General features: G+C 37.1%; 1 protein-coding gene across 1 annotated transcript in view; it reads left to right on the forward strand.

Moving 5' to 3' along the window:
• RYR2 (ryanodine receptor 2) overlaps positions 1 to 25,803 on the forward strand; it is a 424,890-nt gene that overhangs the window by 352,132 nt on the left and 46,955 nt on the right. The window contains exons 78-84 of the mRNA XM_028104495.2: positions 3,497 to 3,596; positions 5,119 to 5,198; positions 7,759 to 7,835; positions 8,631 to 8,704; positions 18,428 to 18,508; positions 19,302 to 19,390; positions 21,096 to 21,224. Coding sequence (XP_027960296.2) covers positions 3,497 to 3,596; positions 5,119 to 5,198; positions 7,759 to 7,835; positions 8,631 to 8,704; positions 18,428 to 18,508; positions 19,302 to 19,390; positions 21,096 to 21,224 — 630 coding nt within the window. The remainder of the gene's footprint in view (positions 1 to 3,496; positions 3,597 to 5,118; positions 5,199 to 7,758; positions 7,836 to 8,630; positions 8,705 to 18,427; positions 18,509 to 19,301; positions 19,391 to 21,095; positions 21,225 to 25,803) is intronic.

The following is a 25,803-nucleotide window of genomic DNA, read 5'->3' on the forward strand; positions in this document are numbered from 1 at the left end:
TTATGACTACATTTAAGATACCAAATCAGAAGAATATTTAATGTTGACTTATTGCAAAATTATGGGAAAGATTTTTAAAAAGAATTCGGCTGCTGGAGATTTCTGTTCACTTACAGGTAGCTTCCACGTGCAGCTGAAGAGAAAAACATTGTGAAAACCTTTTCAGCAGTTGCTGAAGGCTTGGAAACTCAAAGGAAAAAAAGCAAGCCCACTGGGCTCATGCGGTGTTAGGCACAGACTGAGCTGTGATGCACAAACCGCCCAAAATGCCCACATCACTGAGGAGGGCCCATCAGAAACAGGGTACAAGTTTTGCTGTCAAAAGGCTGCTCTCCTTTAAAATATCGTTTATCTCCATCATAGAGATAAACTATTTTCTCCATCAAGGAGCAAGGGGCAGTTGTAATTTTTTTTTTTTTTAATTTCAGTATTTTTCTCATATAAGACAAATTTTTGAAGAACTGAATGGATTTTTTTTCTTCAGGCCTTCTACTCCCTCCCCCGCACCCCCCCCCACATCAATTGCTAAAAGCAAGGCACCCTGGGAAAAAAATGAAAGACTGTTAGCACCTTTATTACCAACTTCAGTCATACTAAAAGCAATCATGATGTAGAATACTTCCCATTCAATGTCTGCAATTTAATCATAGGTCTGATTTATTACCACCACTGACCTTGAAAAGACTCCTAACGGTCTTTTTAGGAAAACAGCTGATAATTCCTAGTTGCTCTTGGTGATCAGAACTTTTTGCCTGAGAGAAAATTGAAATTGTGGAGCTCCTCCCCCCACCCCAACCTTTTTTGTAACCTTAGAATCATTGAAAGACTGAACTTCAAGTAGAGGTATAATGTTTATTTAAGACCCTTTGGCAGTTTAGGCGGAATCTGGGATGGGGCAGGAACCCTAACTTTAAAAAGCTGCTTTAAAAAGGTCCTTTCAAGGTGCTATTTCCCCAAGCAAAATACTTTAAAAATATCTACAGTTTTCTTAGAAAAGCTAATCTGCAGTAAATTTGAAATTAAAGAATTTTCTTTCTTTCCACACAATCCATCATTTTATCGTCTGAAAACTTTCTGGTTAAGCTTTCAAGGTTTTATTTTATTACGCTGTGATAAAATCTCCAATGGTGAGATTGAATTACATGCCCAGAAGCACTTCTCAAAGGACACAGCACCGGAAAGAAATAATATTAAATATCTTCTGAAGAGAAAGCTTCCAACTCAGTATGACAAAGAAGAAACTCAACTGAGAGGTTGACCTGATCCCTCTTTAGGAAGTATGGGTTTCCTGCTTCTAGCTCAGTGTATCTTTTTTAGCTTGTTTTTTTTTTTTTTTCATATGAATCTCATCGTCTCCCCAGAAGTATTTATTATTACTGATTTTTAGGTGCATTGTGAGAAAGATGAGGGTGATCTCTGCCCAGGGAGTTTATTTTTTTAAAGAAGGCAATTTGATATCCTGTCTGTCTCTTGATCCTCCTGTCATTGATCCGTCAGGCATGATTTCCATTACTGAAGAGGATAGGGGGGTCTAGAATGTACTGTGGAAGTGGTTCTAGCAGATCTTTGAGGTGGTCCACCTACTTTTGGAGCACAAACAGCAAAGGGTTTTGTGGTTGGTTTGTTTTCCTCAAGAATATACGGCATGCTGCCATCTTGTCTCTTCTTTGGGTTTCCTGATGACTATCTTCTTATGTTCTATTGGGTCACTAGAAGAATCAGTCTTTCTAATTACCTCGCCTCTTTAGTTGATGAAAGCGATAGGGCGGTTCCTTAGCCAGTAATTGCTTATCACTGTCTTCCTGAAAACGTCTTCCACGAAAGGCATTGGTTACCCTGGGAAGCAGAAGTGCAAAGTTCTTACATAGCTCTGGCAACAGGAGGAAAGTGAAAGATTGTTGGGTCTAAAAGGAGGGATCAAATGTTGCTGACCAATTTTAAGCCACACCTGAAGAGCAGGCGAAAGGGTCTTCTTTCAGTTTTTCTGAAACTGTGTTGTAATGACAATATGGTTTTGTGTGTCTGTGTGGTTTTGTTTTCATTTTGTTCTTGACTCTGCAGGAAGAGGTTTAAACATGAAGGCAAACATTTTAGATGTTAGCATGGCTACATATAAAGCAAAGCTGCCTCTTTTTTTTTTTTTTTCTTTTTCCTTTTCTCTGCTTCCATTTAGACCTATCACATAATTTAAGAAAAAAATAAAACTTTAACCACAGGAGCTCTAACTATAGTGTGAAAAAAAAAAACAAAACCTGATCAATTTTGTTTTCGCAGCACGATATTATCAAAGATTTAAGAAACAAATTTGCCAGCCTCGGCGAGAACTCTCTGGTAACAGCATAAATGTCTGTGTCGGTTGCTTTTGATTTGAAGGTTTCTTTTTTCATTTGTTTGAGCCCATTTCTTTCCCCCCCCTCCTCCTTTTAGTTTACTTTCTTTTTCATATTCTGTAACTAGCAAGCCTTCATTTTTTAAACCTCTTCCATCTTCCTTTGCCTATTTTCTGTACTTTGGATGGAAAGTTTATGGCAGCAAAACTGTCACTCTGGCTACTTCTGCTGCAGCTCTTTCTGCTCTTAGGTCATATATGTTTTGGCCGTTGTGTTATGGACATGATACTAATTGACTGTTTCATGTCCCATTGACTAAGCTTCTCTACCACGCCATTTGATGGACTCGCTGTCCTAGGGCTCTATGCAACTTTCATTTTGCAACTTATACTGCTTAGTTCCGTCTCAATTCTCCAGCGAACTGGATAGCTCAAGTGAATGATCCTACCAGTCTTGAACTTGCTGTGCCTTTATATTTTATTTTTATTTTCTTCTTTATGTTTTCAGTGGTAGTTTAAGTGGAAAAGAACAAACCCCAGCCATTTGCACTAGCAGCACCATGCAGTATCGTTGTTACCACCAGAGAATACAAAATATAAAGGCACATTGCTTCTTTTATTCTTGGGGGGTGACTGGGGAGATGTGTATCATAAGTCCGCTACTTAGTGGAAGCCTACCTTTTTATTCATATCAACTTTTCAATTTTGCTTAAACGCCAACATGTCTCAGTGAATGTTTTTCTGTCATTCAGTGATAACTTGCAACTCGAGCCATTTGCTGAGCAGTATCAAGTTACGGCCATGGCATGGGAGATGATTGAAAACGTAACAAACTGATGCACAAATGTATAATTCAGAAAGTGCAAGTTTCAGTGACGAAGTATAGTACTTCAAAACTGTGATACAGGCTTTGGACTGATCAAACAATTACAATTGAGAAAAATCCATCCTGATGAGCCAGTACCAAAAGCATATCAAGAAAAATATGAAGGGGCAAAACCGAGAGTCGAATATTGTTAACATCTGTTGAATAACATTGTTGGTGTTGAAATGGTCCATAATGTTGTCATAGAGCCCATACATGAAGAGATGACTAAAAATACGGTTTATAGAAAGCTGCTATGCTTAATGATAGCCACAACATAAATGGTTGGGATTTGTGTTCAGGAAAAAGAAATGGAAAAGCAAAAGCTTCTCTACCAACAAGCCAGGCTCCATGACCGCGGGGCAGCAGAGATGGTGCTGCAGACCATCAGTGCCAGCAAAGGTGAGGCTCGCTGCTCTCCTCAGACTTCTTCATTCCCTAGGAGCACCCTTATTTCAATTCTACTGATTTGGTCGGTCCCTGAATTTCTTGTTCATCACGAGGTCAGGTGACTTCAGAAATGCAGGCTCTCATTAACCCAGTCCAACACTGGGTTTTTTTCAGTCTTACTAAAATGTTTATTTCTGTTCATTAAGTTTTGGAAATTCTCTCGTGACACAAGCCTAACAAACCATATCAATCAGGGATGGGCAGACGTTTTCTGGGAGAGGCGAGATAATGAAACGTTTTTGGCTTTGCTGGACTCGAACTCTGCCATAGTAACAGGGAAGCAGCTAGAGACAATATGTAAACAAACCGTGTGGCTGAGTTACAATAAATTTACAAAAACATATGACAGGCTGGACTTGACCCTTTAGTCCGTAGTTTGCTGACCCTTGATGTAAAAGTTTAGACTTTTAAAGTGAGCCCTTCTTAACAATTAAAATACTATTGTATTTTTCAGTGCCAGCCAAGATAATTTTTCTTACATTAGTAATATCTTCTTTGTAGAAACATTTTTACTATACTTTGTAATGGAGTGGAGAAATAACAGTTATGCATTCTGTTATTAAGCACCCCTTTCCCAGATTTCTAAGATATTTCTATCTCTATTATTGTTTCTATTTCTGTTTTTTTTTTCTATATTCCATTTCTCAGGTAAGTAGAGGTGAATAACATAAAAATAAAATATACTCAATGATAGACAACTGGTTGGATTTAAAATTTTGTCATTATTGGGCACCCGGCTAGCTTAGTCAGAAGAGCATGTAACTCTTGATCTCAGCCCCATGTTGGCTATAGAGATTACTAAAAAAAAAAATAAACTTAAAATTTTGTCATTATTGTTTGAATGACTTAAAATTGTGACCAGTCATCCTAATAAAGCAATACTATAAAGATAGTAAGATAAAAGTTGAAATGATAAATGATAAACATTGTTCAAACATAATACTGAGAGAAGAGGGGAGAGTAATTTTCCTTGAAATCTTAAGTGGCCCCTATTCATTTCAAGTATTATTTTAATATTCATGATTAGTTTTGAATCTTTATAGTTTTAGGTGTCAGTATTTCAAAATTAATTGTTTCTTTTTTTTTAATTTTTAAAGATTTTATTAGAGAATGTGCATGCAAGCAAGAGGGAGGGGCAGAGGGAGAGGGAGAGAAAGAATCTGAAGCAGACTCTCCACCGAGCATGGAGCCCCATCTCATGACCCTGAAATCACAATCTAAGCTGAAATCAAGAGTTGGATGCTTAACCAACTGAGCCACCCAGGAGCCCCCACCTTTTTTTTTTAACGTCCCCATATATTTTCAATTCCTGGATACCTTAGACAGAATTTAGTAAAAACATTGATGGCAAAATATGCATTATTATTCTTGAAATGTTTTTGGCACATAAGTCAGTCTGTCCATCGTTATGCAGATTTGTAGGGGAGTGATAATTTTAAAAGTGTACATTATGCTATTTTTTATGTTTTTTCAGGTGATACTGGACCAATGGTAGCTGCAACTTTGAAACTTGGAATTGCTATCTTAAATGGTGGCAACTCCACAGTACAGCAGGTAATGCCTATAAGCCAACCCCAGAAAGTGCTCTTCAAACAGATGGACCGTATTGTCATCCCATTGAACTGTTCTAGTCATCCTAGAAGAACTATTAGTTGTAAAAAAAAAAAAAAAAAAAAAAAGTGCATTTATTTGATGGCCATTTCCTCCCATGATTCAAACATCTAGGTCACACCCTGCCATGTGGGGCACTAAAACACTCTTGAGAAGTCTGAAGTCCTATCAGATGGTGTCATCATGTGAAATTTGCATTTCATGTGAATAAATCGGCACGAAATCGTTTGTTTTAATAGTGGAGAAAAGTAAATATTCTTACCTCACGCGCCTAGTTTGGCAACATGTTTTATAGTGTTATACCATCTCTCTCATATTTTTCTGTATCGGCTTCTGTAATGAGAAAGAGCAGTTTACGAACATGGAACTAATAACCATTGTTTCTTGGGTAAGTTTTGGCGAGGCAGGGAAAGGGCTCCCCTACCAGGAAGGGCGGGGTAGGAAGGGAAGGCTAATGAAAACCTTAGGATATTTGACTTCAGGTTGCTGTGAGCCCCAGAAACACGACAGTGGGACAAAGCCCTGAATATGTTCCCAGAAGACCTTTGATTCTAAGAAAAGCAGAGAAAATTTGAAGGTTGCCTTTGGGTTGGTGAAGATTTGGACTAGGTTAAGTTAGCAACCCAGAGTAGCTGAAAAACTCGTCTTTACATTTTTCTCAAATTGCGTGCCTCTTTTTCTGCAAATACAATTGTGACATTTTCGGATTGGAGGAGTATCAGTCTAATTTAACCCAGGGTGCCTAACTTTTTCTTTTTAATGCCTCTGACAGTTTAGTGAAGCATCTGGACTCCTCTGGTGTCATGTTTTTAAATTGCAAAGTGAAATTGCACAGGTTTACACAAGAAACCACACCTCGTGAAATGTGATTATTCAAATATTATAAACAGGTTTTTGATAAAGTAGTTTGTGTTCCTTTATGAACTCATTAAATAAAAGATCTAGTACTTGATCTAATTATTGAGAAGAAATGATTAGTCTAAATATTTTTAAATCACTTCAACAATGACTGTGATACGAAGATCTCTGAAATTTCTATTGGTGATGATATCAGAGTCTGTTGCTTATATTAATAGTTGAAAGGAATGCTAAGTTTCCATTAGAACTTAGTGAAAATAATGATGTCTTTTTTCCCCATCCACTTTACAGATGTCCTTTTTTGATTTCCATAGCAAATGACTACATGACTTAAATAAAAAAAAAAAGGAAAACTGAAGAAATCTACCTCTATAATATTTAGCACAAAATAATTTCCCTTTATGTTTTACTTCAAAAGTCCTTAATTATATAGCACATAGATTCAGAAATCCTTGGAGCTGAAAGGAGCCATGAGAGATCCTGTAATACACGTATTTGTCTACACAGGCTTTTCCTTTTTCTGTACACCTTCAGATACATATTCTACCACCTCTCTTTAACTCTCAGCCATATTCCTTGTGTTTTAAACTTCCAGTGATTAATCAGTGCTTCATGTTTTATTAGACCAGTAACTTATCACACTCCCCCCAAAATGGCCAGGTGTTTGTGTGTATCTCGGTGTGTACTTATTTGTGTGTACGTGTATATACATGTGAGGTGTATATATGTAATACACACACACACACACACACACACACAGCCTTTACATCTTTAGTAACTTACCTTTCACTCAAATTTCTGGAAACCAGATTACTACCAAAATGTTGACCCTTTTAGCTCAACCCTATTGAGACGGCACTGATAATAGGAATTACTCACCTCTATTCAAGATTCAGAGAAGAGCAGTATCTTTATTTTCTTCAGACCTTTGGTGTGCGTTCTATCACTCTATCATCTTGTGGGTACTTCTTGTTTGAAACTTCCAACACATTTGTTCCACATTCAAAGCAGCTGTTTCATTGTAATATAAATTAATAAGCTAAGAAGGTAGAGCCATGCATTGTTCTCGCATTTTTTACTTTTGTGTTTAATCAAAATATTGACCACAGAATCTGGACATCATTCTGACAACAGAGAAGAAAAATTTAATAGTCAAATGATTCCTACCATTCCTTGGGTTTAGAGATCATGATAATGGAAACTAAATTTCTGTCTATAACATTAGCATATGGTAGTCAACACTACCCTCATTTAAGGACCCCACTTTTGTATGGAAATCTATGACTAGCATCTTGGTGGACCTTCTTCCCAGTAGGCTTGAACTAAAAAATCTGAGTCTTCAAATACTTAAAGAGTGACTAGAAGAGAGTTAAGAGTATTATTTTTCCCCCGATATTCATGGTGCTTATGATGTTTATGTAAAGCACCTCCTTTGTTCAGAGCCACTTTTATTGACATTGAAATATACAACCATCCTGCCTTGACATGCTCATCACTGTTTCATGGTAAAGTTACGGTCATATTTGTATGCACTGAGTGTTTTTTCATCTTTATTCCAGCATAGAAAGCATATTTTAGTTGTTTCTTATTTAACAAAAAATGAGATTTGTGTTCAGTGGCCCTGTGGTTTATATATTTACTATAGAAAATGCTTGACTACCTCAAGGAGAAAAAAGATGTGGGCTTCTTTCAGAGCCTGGCTGGTCTGATGCAGTCATGCAGGTAAGCACATACCTCCCTTGTTTTGGTCTACTCAGTGGATTGTATCTTTCAAAGTTTTTGTTTTGCATTGCTGACACTAATGATACAGAGAATATTTTTTAATGATTAAGTACACATTAAAGTGGGACAATAGAGGGTGTCTTATTTTCTGTCTTATTGTTAGCTGTTAGTAATATCTTAATTATTAACGTACTCATTGTTAATGATGTCTTGTAATAGTCTTCCCTCTGATGAAATAGGGACCTTGGGGAATTAATGTGTGTTCTGCATACTTGAAAGTGAGCAGTGTATGAATTTTAAAAGAGGAAAAGGAAAATTCTGATGAGTTTTATTTGGGAGCTTGTAGACCATTTCTCATTTTCCCTAAATAAATGATCCTTCACCAACTAATTTATGATAATCAGTTTCTATTTTTTACAATACTTAAAATCATTCAGACAGCATTTGACAAAGGAATCTGACAGATACTTAATGTAATAAGTTATCCAGCTGGAAAAACATGATTATTATAATTATATTTCAGCATGTCTGCTAACTTTGTAATGTACTCCCAAAGTTGAAACCCGTTAATGCCTTATGTTTGCCTTTCACATGGATCATTTCAGTGCAGACCCTGGGGAGAAACTGGGCTGCTACTAGGAAAGTATGTTTGGTAGACATTGAACTGGGGCATGTCTTCAGTGTATGTTAATATTTGGTTTGCGTTTTGTGATACACGCTTTGTAGACACTCACTCTCCTGAAGAAAGAAGATTTTCTCTTCGTCCTCTAAGCGTCTTTCTCCCTGTTATTGTAGTGTCCTCGACCTAAATGCATTTGAGCGACAAAACAAAGCTGAAGGACTTGGAATGGTGACCGAGGAAGGATCAGGTATTGATCACTTAAGTTAAAAGGATCAACTGCCCCCCCCCTTTCCTGAAATGAGTCAGTTACCAATTACCTTTTCAATACAAAGAGATACAAGGTTATTTTTAAGTAGTGGCCAAATGCTTATGTGATTCATTTAAAAGTTCATAATTGCACACTCCCTCAGATCACACCCAAAACTCAACCTTCCCTGTTGGCCATTAACTCTTTTTTGTTCCAGACCTACTGTAAGTCACCTTTCCCCTGGTTGGGTGGTAGATCAAGATCCCTTATTAGATAATGAATTATCTGTAAAATTATAAAGCACATGGATGAACCAAATTAGAGAATGTTTGACTTCTTGTGGCTACTTTGGCAAACGGCCCAACTCTCAGATTCTTCTGTCTCCTTAGAATAGTGATGCTTTGCGATCCTTCCTTTAACCATTATTTCGACTGTCTCCTCCCTTTTAGAACAGATATCTCATACATCCATATGTCTTTGCAAGTCCAAATTTGATGAAAATAATTAAGGAGTCATTTTTAATGTTTAAATAATCCTGATCACTTAATATACACGTGCACAAATAGAATGACTCACATAATCTTAGAGTTTGTTTTTCTCTGTAAATAGATGTGCGTATAAACTAGAAAATTTAGCACACAGGACATTTAAAGCAGAAATAACTTGCTGCACTTTCATTTCAGTATTTATTAAGAAAAAAATCTTCAATATTTTTTTGTCTTGATTTGCTTTTATTCTTTTGCATTGACTTTTTTCAATTAATTTAGCTTCAGTGAGGCCCTGTGTGTTCATCTGTTTTTGTTTGCTTGGTCTTGTTTGGAGTGGTCATCTTATCAATATATTAGTTTTGGAGCATCAGATCTTTGATAAAACTAATCTTGTTGCAAAAAAATAAATTTTATCCCATCTGCCATTTGTAGTCTGCTTACCTTTCTGAAATATTTTAGAAATAACTAATCTCTCTAATTATTTCCATATATTTTTGTTCTCACAATAGGTGAAAAGAATTAGCCGCATATTTCTTACCGCTTTCTAAAAATTATCACTTATGTATATTCTAATGCTTCTACTACTATACAGCTCCTGTGTGCTTTTGTTTTCTACTTGACATTTGAATGTATAGGTTCAATCATCAACTGTCAGTCCTACAGTTACCTAATTGTGTTAGCTAACTTGAAGAAAAATTGCCAGCAGCAATCTAAACTTAAATTTTCCCCGAAATGAATATCCAGCTAAATCTCTTCATTATTAAGGGTTGTGTCAACCATTCTAACACCCAGCCTGAGGGCCCCATCTAGAGAATTCAGAGTCCTTACAAATCGCAGGGCCTATTACCTGCCTGCCTCTGGGGTCTCCAGGAAGCCCTGGGCATTTTCCTTTAGCTGTAAAGTGCCTGAAAATGAATGAATTCTCTGTCCAAAGTCTGACTTCCCTGTCTTGGAATTAGAAATCAATTTCATTTTTCCCTACAGTTATTACTTAATGTTCCAGAGGCATGAACACAGGCCCATTAATCATTCTTCATCAGTGTTCATATCGGCTCACACAGGACCAGTGGCCCCCGGCAGGCTTACTTTACTGGGTCTACTGTCCTTTGTCAGCCAGATACGGATTGGAGTAATATTCGTGAGTCCCAGCTCAGAAATCGCTTGATGAGAATGACCATTCTATGCGAGAATTAGTCCCATCTCTCACTGTGAGATTGATTTGATTTGTTTATTCTTTTTCAACACACACAGATAATTGCCCAAACTGATTAACACTTTTTCTATTTTACTTCCTTACAAACAGCAAGGCAAAAACAACATCTCAACTTCTTTTTTTCCCCATTTCTTTTTCTGTCGACTGTAAATGTACTTTCCTCCCTTCCTCAGTCATCACACATGAGCGTGGTAATTATTACAAATGATCTGCCTTTTCTTTATTTGCTCCTTCATTTGTCCTTAGCTTTGTGTAGTCTTGACAGTAACAGTTTTTTTGTGTGTGCATTTCTTCCTTTTATAGACTGTTTAAAAAATAGGTCATTTCATTTCCATCATTATGCATCCTTTTATTTTGAAATTCATATACCAAGCTTTCCTTTTTATTTCTTTCCATGAGGATGTGCAGTTATTAACATATTAGCCATGGAGGGGCGAGAAGCATTTCAGTTCACGTTTTTGGATTTGTTTTGTTCCGTTTCTTTCGTTTTGAAAAAATTCTGGTGGACCCAGTGTTTGCAACTGTTGTGTAAATGAATGAATCATAGATGTGTGCAGTAGTCTCCCTGTGGCATTTCTGTCTTGGACATACTGTGGCTTTATGGCTGCACCAATGGGTGCACGGGAAAATCAGTGGTGATCCGGTTGGGGGTTGGGGAGACGGGGACTGGCTGAGTTTCCTTGCGGCCAGGGAGCTCTGACAGTTTCCTTCCAAATGTTGAGAGATCTACAGAGTTTTACTCTAGTCCTTTGAAAACATCACACATTAAAAACCTTCTTAACATAAAAACTGGTTTTCATTCTTGAGACTGAATTCGAAGTCGGGTAGAAACAGTTGCAAACTAATGTAATAACAAATTGTGCTCTCTGAATATTCAGTCTTGCCTTTATCAAGAGGCCAATTAGCACACACAATGGTAATTCAGTCGCTCTACGAATAATATACTTCCCAAATTAAGAATACCTAGAGCAACTGTGTTTTTTGGCATATTTTCAAAATTTCTGTGACATGCCCATTCTTTTGTTTAAGGGTCTACAGAAGTTAAGAAAAGTTTGTACCCTCATAGAAGAAGGAAAATCGATCATCCCTCCCAGAATACGTAGAGAAGGTTGAAAAATCTCAATCTGTTAGTGCTGTTGTAGCTTCAGAGCCTGAGGCCCAAACAGTATAAACTCAGCCCTGAGCAAATAATCTGATGATCTAACTTTTCTCCAGCCTAAGCAGCTGTCTCTATTAGGCTAAATCTCTTCCTGATGATGATAAGAATGACTGTAAATTATATAGCCATGCCAAGTGTTTAATTTAAATATACCTTTTTGATACCTACAACCACCAGTAAGATATTGTCCCCATTTTATAGGTAAAGAGACTGAGGGGTGGAAAGGTTACACGGCTTATCCACTATCACACAGTGTAATGGCAGGGTCAAGACTGAAATGCAGGCCTTCTGCCCCCCCCCACTGTTAACAATTGCATAAGCCCGTCCCTTCCTCCATCTTTTAATATCTTCCCGGGGCTTATTTTATACTCACCGTATTGGGTTAGGTAGTATTTTTTGCTTCTTTACTTATTGCTCATTCCTCCCTTCAAAGACACTAATCTATTGCTAACTTTTGCACTTAATGTTGAAGTTGTAAAATCACTTTGGAACTTTGTATGATTACACGTGATACTCCTAATCTTGTTTTGAGATACCATTGGGAAATACATGCCTTTTTAAGGTTTGTACGTAAGGATTTCAGACTAATCATTTAACACTCCTTTTTCCACTGCTGTTACCATCATGTAAGTTTGCCGGTATTACTATCCCTTCTTCCTAAATTTCCCCCATTTCTACAAAAGCCAGGACCACCCACTTGTTTAAAAACAAAACAAAACAAAAACCAGTTTTCCTTGGCAGGTGTGTTTAGTAGATTTGTGATGTGCTCGGTGTTGTCCTCTCTGTATATTTTTTAGTCATATGTGTTTTCCTTTAACATATAATGAAGTTCAAAACCAAAAACCTATATGAGTATTTAAAATTTCATTCCCTCCTTGGATTTTTTTTTTTTTTTGTCTCGGAACCATTAAACCTCATTAAGAAGTCATTATGAGCTTGAAAGTGCAATTTTTCTTCTATCAAACTTCTTGGAATGTAGTGGAAGATATTTTATTTTTTGATCCTTTTGCAGTGGTCCTAGACTTTATCAGCAAGATGAAATCTTGAAGCTGATCTCATCCCTCAGAAATTGTTTGATTTTTAAAAATTCTATATTAAAACATTAACTACCAATTAACCTTTCTAAGTTTCCATCTGTATCTGATAATGCGCTGAATTGAGGTTCTTACTCGGTGTGTTTATAGTGACCTCATCAAGTTTGTATGCAGTTGCAGCAAAAGAATTGTTAATTAATCAAAACAATAATTAACACAGTCTCTCAATATTGGATGTCCTAATTTTTTGTTAGTAGTGAAGTTACTTAGTACTTTAATTATTTATTGGCTATCTCCCACCCCAGGTTTGCAAAGTCCGACACAAGTGTAGTTCTGCTTACCCCCTGAGTTCTGACTACACTGCTCTGCCCTTCTTTTGGGTCAAGTTTCTTTTCAAGGAAAGCCTGTGGTGTTAATTCATGACACTAAATAGATTTTTCTAACATCCCTGCACAATTTTTAAACAGTAAAGCGCTGACCGAAATTTGAGTGGCTATTGTGTGCTAGACGCTGTCCTAGGCATTAGAGTTCTTTATGGGCTCAGCGTCGTATAGACAGACTTGTAAACAAATAACTTCGAAACCCATGATCTGTGTGTGTATGAGTAAACTGAGTTGAAGTACTTGGCTGCCAGGCTCATGGGGTAAGGATCACAGAAGAAGTAACAGATGGCCTGAAGTAGGTGTTTACCTGGTAAAGAAGGAAGGCAAAGGAAGACATTTCAATGGAAGGGAACTGCATATGCAATGCTGAAGGTACAAAGCACGACAAAGAACATCACTGACCTAATATGGTTGGAGAGAAATAGACTAGAAGGGAAAGATAGTTTGTGGGACCCTGTGAAAGCCTTTTGTGCCGTGCCAAGGAATTCCATGCTTCCTTTCTGAGGCCACGAAGAGCCATTAGGTAAGTAACACATCAGTAGTGTCCACCTCACAGTAAGTTCCTAGCATCCATTGTTCAAACCAGCAACATTAAAGTGCACAGATTACTCATTCCTCAGTAATGCTAGCATGCTAAACAGACCCTCAGTCTTCCAAAGATAGTGAGCAGCATGATTTCCTTCATGGAAGTTGTGGAGCTTTGAGGTTATTATGTTTAGTGATAGATTGAGGGAATTTTTGAGAGTATATTTTTCGTAATTCCTGTTAAAAGAATCTATCTGTTTATTGGGAGAGTGTTATAATTAAATTGCCTACGAGTGTTGTAGGCAAGAGTGCATAAGATGGATATCACAGTCTGAGGGTAGGGAGATCAGTTAGGATGTTGGTGGATGGAATGGATGAATGAACAGTAAGGATTCCAGTTAGAGTAATGCAAGCTGAAAGGCATTAAGAAGAGGTTATAAGAGAAATAATCTGCAAATCACATTTGAAAGCAAAGGGATGTCTTCTTCCATAGCTAACATGTACTTCAATTCTGTTATCCAAGGGACATACCTAATTTATTTCACATAGTGGTCATTTTTGCTGTCTTGGGATCTGAAAGAGGAATACATTTTATTCACTGGTGTCAAGTTGAGTTCATGGAATATGTAGATTATTTATTACATCCACAACCCACTGAAAGTCTATATTTTAGAAACCTAGGTCTTCTGAACCTATGACTTCATGTTGTTGAAATGTCACTTTTATTCCTATTGTGCTTTGCATATTTCAAAGCAATTATACTTGCTCAAACCAATTTTATTCTCCCAGCAACCCTGTAAAGTAAGGAGTTCTGGAGATTGTTAATTCGCACATCAAAATGATGAAACAGAGGCTCAGAAAGGTGAATTGACTTTCCCAAGGCCACATATCTGGAAGATGGGTTTCCTTAGGTTGTAAAATTGATTAAAAACAAGTAGGAGTTCACAATTTAACTAACATATGGTACATGTAGTCAATGATTGTTAGCCAAAGAGCTTATCGATTACTGATGTGAGCTTTAGGAAGTTTAGAAACTATAGAATACTGGACTCAGAAAGACCTTATGATATTGAAATGACCTGTTCATTACCTATCTTTTCCATTAGACTATAAACTTCAGGCTCAGGTTTGTGTTTGTTAGTCTTTATATGCTCAGGACCTCACAAGGTGCCTAGCGTACAGGTGACACTTAATGTTTATTGAAATTTACTGGACTCAAACCCTTTACTAGTTAATAGCTATAGGACCTTAGTCAAGTTACTTAATTTCTCAGTTGTTTACTGAACCACAAGATGGAATTCATGTCACCCGATTCATAGGATTATTGCAAATCTGAAATGACATGATGAGAAAATATATCTAGCACAATGCCTAGCGCACTGTAGTCACTAAATGTTAATCGTGAATCCATTTAAAAAATTGTATCCTTTGTTGGTTGAGTGGTAGTATAATTTAAGCAGCCAGTTAAACCATTTAAGCGGTAACATTAAAATCACCCACATGGAATCAAATACCTGACTTTTCACTATTTAAAAATATTTTTATCTTAATCTTTCAGTTTTGCCATGGTGGGGAAAACAGTTGAGTTCCACTTAACAAGCTTTTGTAGGGAGTTCTTTGATGCAACCAGTCTTCCATTCCATGCTTCTCACCCTTTTAGCTTTCCATTGCTGGAGATGTTGCCATGAAAAGACCTTACAACAAAGAGGATCTTAGTCTTCTGGTTTATTTATCCTAATTCAGTTGTTTTTATATATCTACTAGGTAGTCTTTTCACTCATCGCATTCATTTTTTTAGCAATGATTGATAACTTTTAGCAATTAATAACAATTAAACCAAGCCCCTCAAGGCCACAGTGTTGAACTATGACCATTGATGTTTTAGGTAACCAATAAACACTTAAGCAAACCCTTGTGTACTTTTCTATTAATTAGATAAACCAATAGTGAGTAGAACAGTGACCTTTAAAATGATAGATTTTTAAGGGGTGCTTGGGTGGCTCAGTCACTTGAGCATCTAGCTCTTGGTTTCATCTCAGGTCATGATCTCATGGATCGTGAGATCGAGCCCCACACTGGGCTCCACACTCAGTGGGGATTCTGCTCGAAGATTCTCTGCCTGTGGCCCTCCCCTTACTTGCTTTCTCTCCCGCTCACTCTCTCAAGTAAAAACTAAAAAGGGATTAGGTTTTTAAAATAGGAATTAATTTTACTGATAGCTTGAACAAAAAAGAAAGTCTACTAATATTATTTCCAAGTGAAAATTTATGTTTTTGAGAGTATTTCGCTCCATTAAAATTGGCTTTTTAGAAATAATAAACACATTTAATAAATATGTTCAAATAACCGTATTCATCACCTAGGCATGTTGTTCCCATCTTTATTTGGTGTTACTGCCACTTCTACTAATAATTGTAACCTTTCCACAATTTCTAAAAATGGTCTCACAAATTATGAAGAACTAGTGAGGTAGACAGTGCACATGTTCTCATTTTACAGATGAGAACACCGAGGCACAAAAAGGCCATCTCATCGTCAGCAACAGTATTGAAATAACTCTCCCTTTATCACAGTATTAGCAATCATAAGCCCCTTATAATTAAAAATGAAACCAAAGGAATGCCCTCTATCATATTCACATTTGGCCATCACACAGCTATTACAAATAATATTTTAAGAACATCAGAGCACTTTCAAGTACATTTTACTCCATTTCGTTATGTTATTAATCTTGGTTTCCATCTTACAATGCAATTTCTTTTGCATACATCACAAAATAGACTGTTGATCCTGTACCTTCTGCAGACATAAAGCCATCATCCATCTCTGTTACTGTACCACTTACATGCAGCATGGGGAATGGCAGCATTTTAATCAGATAGTAATGTGTCCGTTAAGCAATAGCACCCCAGTTTATACCTCTTATCACCTGATGGTAAATAAAGGGTTGGCCGCCCCCCTCCCCCACTCTCCTCTCCCTGTTGTTCTGCTGTGTGTTGCGTGTTCTTATGTGAGTAAAGTTACTTGTATGTGTTTTGGCATATAGTCATGAAAATACTGTGCATGCGGACAATAAATACAGCCTTATGTTATAAATCAGTGTGCGTTGTGCAGAGCATTTTTAGGAACACAGGTAGACTCTATGATATTTTTTTTCATTGTTAACCTTTCTGAATACTTTCTATCAAAGGTTACTTATTCCACATTGAGTATATGAACATTGAAAGTACATGGCCTATTGATGCAATTTTCTAGGGGAAAAAAAAAAAACATTTTAGATGGGCTCACAAGGAGAGAGTCAATAAGTCTGTGTAACTAGCTCATAATATTTTGATTTAAAGATCATGTTAAAGACTCTTCTGATTCAAATAGTTCGTGGAAAGATAGTAAGTATCATCAGTGAAGAGTTTAGTTTATTAGCCTAGACTGTTCTCCCTTTCTTTTCTATACCCCGCCATGAATGTAGACACTGAGGAATGGGCTTATCAGCCATGGACTGAGATTCACAGCAATGTGCACTTAAACTTGAACTGGCCACATGACTAATCTGTGTGCATGGTGATTTTAGTTTGATCACCAAATATCATATCTTGCAGGGAAACCAGTACAGTGATTTTATGTACTTTTTTTAATGTTTATATTAGTTTTCAAAATGGTTTTGCTTCCTAACCCTCCCATTATATGAAGCCTCTCACTTTGAAAGTCACAGACTGCAGACTGGTAAGTCCATCAGCTCTCTGTCCTTATAATCATTCATAATTTATTTAAAGTAAACACATGGTCATTGCATAGTTTTCTTTCTTGGCCCAAAGTATTTCCTCTAGTCTGGAAAGTTATTATCATTTTTTTTAAAGACATAAGTACATTCATCCACTTGCTGAACAACATTTTTGTGTCATTTTGATTTCTAAACAACAAATTTAGATGCCAGAACGTACACTCATAACGTTGAAAATTTTTCCACTGACACTCTATGCTTTTAAAATCAACTTTCATTTGTGTGGTGCTGTTTTTCTGTTTGTTTCTTTCTTTGTGTTTTTGCTTTCAGAGTGACTTGTGATCAAGATACATTTTGATTGAAATGTAGGTAAAATATCTGAACCTTTTTCTGAGGTGTCATGCTTGCCCCACAAATACAGTTTTTTTTAAATGGTGCTGAGTGGCTTCTGTAGCTCTAAGATAGCCTTCTTTTCATCTTTCCTGCTTAGATTTACTCACAGAGCATGAGCCACCAAAGTCTTTCTTTTGGTTTAATATTTATAATTAGGTCTGTTCACCAGTCCTCTCTCCTCTGGAAGTAATGCTCCAACCAATGAAGTCGCTATATCAGATTTCTGAAGCCTTTACTTTTTTTAAATCCATAGGCAAGTTAATGAGACTGTGAATTGAAATGAATTAAGGAACATTTTCTAGTCATTTACAATTTCTACAAGATTGTTTTAATTATTCTTTAAATAAAAGAAACTCTTGGTCCTCTTTTCTATATGCACTGAATGCCTTTGCATTTTGAATCATTTGGTCATACTCCGGGAACAAAGCAGACTTAACTTGGGTGTTTTCAAGAGATGGAGAGATCATTCCTAGACATACATTACCCAAAAAAAGAAAAGGAAAGAAAAAAAAAAGAAAAGTTTAAATCTTCAGGTTGTTTCTAAAATGTTGCCAAACCCATGCTGCTACTTTTAACAGAGAGAAACTTGAGTTTTAAGATTCGAATGTTCTTTTCTGACAAAGAAAAAAGTGCATCTATCTGCCAAGCGCATGATTGTATGAGCTTCAGATAGAAAAGTGGCTATGATTTGTGACTGTTTTTGGTTCAGAACAATGCTAGATCAACATGCAAGTTTTATGGAGGTGGGATAGAAAGGGAGGACCAGGCCAGGGTCGTTGATCATGTCTGATTTCTCTGGACTTTCTACAGGAGAAAAGGTTCTCCAGGATGACGAGTTCACTTGCGACCTCTTCCGCTTCCTACAACTGCTTTGTGAGGGACACAACTCAGGTGCGTGAGACCCCAGACTATGTGATGGTACCAAGGAATCAGAATTTTGAAACCAGTAATGACGGGGGCCTGCTAGTTCTAATTACACTTCATCCCTGAGTCAACAAACAATCTTGGCCTTCTTCGATATGTTTGGTATATGCAGTGTGACATTTTATGTATTACATTCCTACTTTCAAAGTCCTTTGCTAGCTAGCCACTTCCCTTAATTCCCATCAGTTGTTCTTCTGTTAGAGAAGACAGGTGGAAAAAAGGTATACATGAGACAGATACCTACAGAGAAATAGAGAGCTTTATTTCTTTTATACCACTTCTCTTCAACTGGGGAATCTACTTCATTGTATTACTTGGCACAATGTATTTTCCTTTGTGGTTAATATAAATAGCTCTCTCCCGGGCTTGTGCACCTGTGCAGGCAGGAATTGTATCTTAATTTTATCTTTGTTTCCCCAGCACTGAGCACAGTACTCAGGAACAAATGATTCTTGAATACATAATTTAATTACTATACCCTAAGGGATGGAGCCCCTTCCAGCGATTCACATGCCCAGAGCTCTAGAGCTAGGAATCGGGAAACAGGTGTTAGCTACCTCATAGACCAAAAATTGAATATTGATATTCTGTGAAGCACCTCGATGTGGTTGGGATGCCCACTTAAAACAATCCTCTTGGATAAAGCACCACTCTTAGCCCCAAGGATTTTGCTGGAAACCTCATTTGCTTTTGGAGTTCTTCAAATATCTCATTTGAAACCGTTGAGGAAGCTTTTGTAATGTCTTTTGATCTTATGTAGATTTTCAAAATTATCTGAGAACTCAGACTGGCAATAATACAACTGTCAACATAATCATCTCTACCGTAGACTACCTCCTGAGAGTCCAGGTATGTTGCCTTCTGTTAGGAAGAAATGGAAGGGATTAGTTAGTTGAAATAAGGGGACAGAGTTATTAAACTGTCGTGTTGTAATGTGCTTTGATGGATGACTAGACAGAATTTTTTGAGATACTTTGTCTTTGATCATAGCCTTTCACCAAGTCTTAGGGTGAAACTGCTCCTTTTGTCTTTGCCTCCATCCTGGCTCCTCCTTTGCTCATTATTTCTGTAAGCGGGAATTTTTTCCCCCATAGTTTTTAGCCTGATTGCATTTTAAATTCATTTTGTTTTTGCAAAGTATTTACATGCTCTGCTCCTTCTGCTACAGTTGATAGATAAATGGGGGAAGAGTATTTGAAACATTTTCAAAAGGGAGAAAGAAAGGCTTTCAAAATACCTACAATATACTTAAATTTAACAGGTAGTTCTTTTCAGCTGTCCCGATACTTGAATTAATTTTAAAATTCAGCTTAACACTCCATCACTTAAGAATCTCCTTGATTTTGTAGTAATCTTTCACATGTTAATAATAAAACTGAATCTGAAGGCGTAGGCTCCTAAGTAATGGGAGCCCTGTACAAATTTTATTTCCCTCATCTTTTTTATAAGAGCAGCCAGATACAGTAGTTTAAAACCTGCACCTTCAAACTTTCAGTTTCTCCCTTAATCTTTTGAATATGTAAAAGCACAATATTTTTTTTACCTAATGCTTCCATTTTTGAAGCAAATTACAAAAAATATTTCCAAAAACACATTTGTCGTTTTTAAAATCATATCTCAAAACCCAAATGTAGCATGTGCGCTGGACTACATGGTGTTATTCCTTTAGCCAACTAAAGTTCCTTCCAGTGTAAGTTATTGTTGAAAACATCCTGTTTAAAAAGGTTGATCCTGTTTAGATGTTTGTTTATGGTTGTTGTCAGTGTTTTTAAGTAGTCTAATCAGTTTCTTGAGGGACATTTATATATATATTTTTTAAAGATTTTATTTTATTTATTTGACAGAGAGAGACATAGTGAGAGCAGGAACACAAGCAGGGGGAGTGGGAGAGGGAGAAGCAGGCTTCCCGCGGAGCAGGGAGCCCGATGCGGGACTCGATCCCAGGACCCTGGGATCATGACCTGAGCCGAAGGCAGACGCTTAACGACTGAGCCACCCAGTCACCCTTGAGGGACATTTATAGAAACAAGGAACGTTTCGGAGTTCTCATGAGGAAACGTTACGGGCTTTGTTGGAGAAAAAGGCCTGATGTCTGTAACCCAGAAAACATCCATGATTTGTCTAATTTTTGTGCTTACGTAGTAAACATTTAACTTTGCTCAATGGATAAATATGCATTAATCTTGTGAATCCTTACGTCTGTGAAGTTTAAGGTCATCAGAGACAGAAAGTCATTTTTAAAAAAGCTAAGTTTTGGGGCGCCTGGGTGGCTCAGTTGGTTAAGCGACTGCCTTCGGCTCAGGTCATGATGCTGGAGTCCCGGGATCGAGTCCCGCATCGGGCTCCCTGCTCAGCGGGGAGTCTGCTTCTCCCTCTGACCCTCTTCCCTCTCGTGCTCTCTCTCATTCTCTCTCTCTAATAAATAAATAAAAAATCTTTAAAAAAAAAAAGCTAAGTTTTCTGCTTCTTCTCTCCAGCTGTTATTTCTGTCTGAGGAGGACAGGTTAGTGGTAGCTTTAGAGTCTGTCTTAACCGTATCATCCCTCTTTTCCAGGAATCCATTAGTGATTTCTATTGGTATTACTCCGGGAAAGATGTTATTGATGAACAAGGACAACGGAATTTCTCTAAAGCAATTCAAGTAGCAAAGCAAGTCTTTAACACTCTCACAGAGTATATTCAGGTAAACATTTAAATATTTCTGCTGTTTGAAGAAAAAAAAATAGTCAAGTGGTTAGCTTTGAATTCCATGGAAAAATACAATATGACTACTTTCCTGCCATGTTTCACATTTGCTATTAACCTTTCATATAGATTCTTAGCCAGTGATGACAATTAAATATCAGGTTGAGATGGGAATTGGTATGGACTGAATTTGCTTTACTGTTTGGCAGATCAGGATATTGTTGACTATTGTATCTCTAGGGCCTCGTATATATATTAAGCACTCAGTAAATAGTAAAGAAAAGAGGGAGGAAAAAGAAAGAAGACGGGAAAGAGAAAGGACAGAGCACTAAATTACTCTTTATTGTGTTCCAGTAAAACTAAGGAAGGAGTTTCATAGAAACTTCATGTAAAAGAGAATAGTAAAACTTCATGTTAGAACACATACGTGTGTGAAGGCACATACACACACATACATATAAAATCATAATGTATATTCCAGGTAGAATTCCAATAACCATGAAGAAAGTATCTTTTTTTTTTTTTAACATCAATTTGTTTTATATTTTCCTTAGGCTAAACTTCTAGACTTAACCTGCAGATTTTTAAAAGAGTTTATAAAATTTTATTTTCAACACGTGAAACTTTGCGATTTCCTAGGGGACTGTGGGCCATCTTTCTGTTTTCTGTCTCCATGGCCAGTATTATTCTGAATCCGTCAGTCACTGTGTTTGAAGTGCCACCTGACAAGGAGCAAACAGGAGGGCTGCATCTAGTTTGTTTCATTAGACTGAACGGAATCTTGTGGGGGGAAGAAGTAAAAATAACAGATGGTCCCCCAGGGCCTGCATCGCTGCAGGTGTTTAAGGAATGACTGACTGAGCGCATGACCATGCATGGCCACGTGAGGCTGATGCAGGGGAGGTGCTGCAGAGGTTGGGGGTGAGAGGGACATGACCCTCACTTCCTCCTGCCCTTTCTTTCCTCTCTAGTCGAAGGATCTCACTTTCTGTATTCGCTCCCTGGGTGGGGAAGAAGATAATGCCTTATCTCAGCATTTCAAAATGGAAAAGCCACACTTGATCATTCTGAGAATTTTTCTTTAAATCAAATAAAACTGGAAGTTTAAATCTGTTTCAGTCCGTTCACATTCCTGTTTCCTTGTCTTCACTGGCTTCCACTGCTGCCTTCATATTCTCACGCATGTCTCGCAAGATATCGATATATGAATTCTCTTGATTAAATAATAAAATTATCTGATGACATAGCAAGCCTGTGAATTCTCTAGAAAGCTGATAAAATGGTTTCTATATAACATATGGAACTTAAATGCCTTTTCAGTGGAGAGTGAGCATTTCCTGGTTCCTAAAATAGGTGAGATTCCTAAATTTATACAGAGCTAGAAGAATCTATTAACCTCTCACTATGTGCAAAACAATTTTTTATTGAGATATCTCGACAAAACATTATATTAGTTTTAGACATACAACAATAATTTGATATCTGTATATATTGCAAAATGATCACTGTACTATGTCAACTTAGTTACCATCTGTCACTGTGTATAGGTACAGTTTCTTAGGAGAAAATTTAGGATTTACTCTCACAGCAAGTTTCAAATATGCAATACAGTGTTATTAACTGTTGTCACCATGTTATACATTACCTTCCCAGGACTTATTTATTTTATAACTGAAAGTTTGTACCTTCTGACCCCTTCGCCCATTTCATGCCCCCCCACCACCACCACCTCTGGCAACTGCCAGTCTATTCTCTGTGTTTATGAGCTTATTCATTTGTTTGTTTGTTTTTAGATTCTACATTTAAGTGAGATCATATAGTAATTGTCTGTCTCTGTCTGACTTATTTCACTTAGCATAATGCCCTCAAGGTCCATCCATGTTACAAGTGGCAAGTTTCTTTTTTTATGGCTGAATAATACTCCATTGTGTGTGTGTGTGTGTGTGTGTGTGTGTGAGAGAGAGAGAGAGAGAGAGAGAGAGAGCACATTTTCTTTATCCAGTCATCTATCAATAGACACTTAAGTTATTACCGTATCTTAGCTATTATAGGTAATGCCGCAGTGAACATAGGATTGCATAGATCTTTTTGAGTTAGTGTTTTCATTTTCTTCAGGTAAATACCTGTAAGTGGAATTGCCGGACCGTTTGGTAGTTCTATTTTAATTTTTTGAGGAAACTCCATACTGTTTTCTGCAGTGGCTGAACTAATTTACATTCCCACCAACAGTGCACAAGGGTTCTCTTTTCTCCATACCCTTGCCAATGCTTGTTTTTTCTTATATATATATATATTTTTTAAATAGCCATACTAAAATGTGTGAGATGATATCCATTATGATTTTGATTTGCATTTCCCTGATGATGAGTGACGTTGAACACCTTTTCAGGTGTCTGTTGGCCATCTGTATGTCTTTTTTGAAAAATGTCTATTCAGGTCCTCTGCTCATTTGTAATCAGATTATTTTTTGGTGTTGAGTTGTGTGAGTTTTATATATTTTAGATATTAACCCCTTATCAGATATATGATTTACATGTATTTTGTCTCATTCAGTAGGTGGCCTTTTCATTTTGTTGATGGTTTCCTTTGCTGTGCAGAAGCCTTTTAGTTTGATATAGTCCCACTTCTTTGTTTTTGCTTTTGTGGCCTTTATTTTTGGTGTCAAATCCAAAAAATTATTGCCAAGACTTATATCAAGGATCTTACCACTGTTTTTTCTCTAAAGAGCTTCTGGTTTTCAGATCTTACGTTCAAGTCTTTAATACATGTTGAGTTAATTTTTGTGTATGGTGTAAGGGAGTGGTCCAGTTTCATTCTTGTGTATGTGGTATATGTTGTTTTCCCAACACAATTTATGGAAGAGACTGTCCTTTCCCCTTGTATATTCTTGGTTTCTTGTCATCAGTTAATTGACTACATATGTGTGGGTTTATTTCCTGACTCTCTTCTGTTCTGTTGATCTGCGGGTCTGTTTTTATGCCAGTACAATCCTGCTTTCAATACTATAGCTTCGTAGTATATAGTTTGAAATCAGGGAACATGATACCTCCTGATTTCACAAGATTGCTTTGGCTACTCAGGGTCTTTTGTGGTTCCTTGCAAAATTTAGCATTCTTTGTTCTATTTCATGAAAAATGCCACTGGAATTTTGAGAGGCATTGCATTGAATCACTTTGGATAGTATGGGCATTTTAACAATATATAGTCTTTCAATCAATGAGCATGGGATATCTTTGCATTTGTTTGTCTCTTCTTCAAATTCTTTCATCAGTGCCTTATAGTTATCACTGTACAAGACTTTTACCTCCTCGGTCAAATTTGTTCCTAGGTATTTTAATCTTTTGATGCAATTGTATGTGGAATTGCTGCCCTAATTTCTCTTTCTGATAGTTTATTATTAGTTTATAGGAATACAACAGATTTCTGTATGTTAATTTTGTATCCTTCAGCTTTCCTGAATTGACTTATTAGTTCTCACCATTTTTTGGTGGAGTGTATTTTAGGGTTTTCTATATACAGTATCCTGTCCTCATGCAAATAGTAATAGTTTTACTTCTTTCTTCCCAATTTGGATATCTTTTATTTCTCTTGCCTAATAGCTCTGGCTAAGACTTCCAGTACTACATTGAATAAAAATGGAGTCCCACTTGTTTGTTTTTGCCTTTGCAAAATTCACTTTTGCAAGGAGTCGGCATCCTTGACTTATTTCTGATTTTAGAGGAAAAGTTTCTGCTGAAAAAATTTGCCAATAGTTTTATGGGGGTTTCCCTTGGATGTAACAAGTTGTTTTTCTCTTGCTACTTTTAAGAGTCTCTCCTTGTCTTTAACTTTTGATATTTTAATTATAATGTGCCTTGGTCTCTTTTGGTGCTTCTTATTTGGTTACTTTCCCCAGGCTAAGGAAGTTTTCAGCCATTATCTCTTCAAATAAGTTTTCTCTTCCTTTCTCTTCTCCTGATGGGACCCCTCTGATGTGAATGTTAGTTGGCTTGATACTATCCCATAAGTCCCTTAAGCTAGCTTCACTTTTTTTCATTCTTTTTCATTTTTGCTGCTCTGACTGGGTGAGTTCCACTGCCCTTTCTTTTTTTTTTAAATCTGTGTTTTGTATTTATTATTTTTTTAAAGATTTTTTATTTATTTATTTGACAGAGAGAGACACAGCGAGAGAGGGAACACGAGCAGGGGGAGTGAGGGAGGGAGAAGCAGGCTTCCCGCAGAGCAGGGAGCCCGACGCGGGGCTCGATCACAGGACCCTGGGACCATGACCTGAGCCGAAGGCAGACGCTTAACTGACTGAGCCACCCAGGCGCCCCTGCCCTTTTAGTTCACTGATGCTCTCCTCGGCTCCATCTTGTTTGCTGCTGAACCCCTCTTGTGTATTTTTCAGTTCAGTTATTGTATTCTTCAGCTCTGTGACTTCTGTTTGGAATTTTCTTATATTTTCTTTCTTTGTTGAATTTCTCACTTACCCATCTTTTCCCCTGAGTTTGGGCAGCATCCTTATGACCATGCCTTTGAACTCCATATTGTTTTGTTAATATTTTTTTTCTGAGGTTTTATCTTGTTCTTTCATT

The sequence above is a fragment of the Eumetopias jubatus genome, unplaced genomic scaffold, assembly GCF_037043125.1.
Source record: "Eumetopias jubatus isolate StellerSeaLion01/CBP00866 unplaced genomic scaffold, mEumJub1_p1.0 scaffold_17, whole genome shotgun sequence".
Taxonomy (NCBI): domain Eukaryota; kingdom Metazoa; phylum Chordata; class Mammalia; order Carnivora; family Otariidae; genus Eumetopias; species Eumetopias jubatus.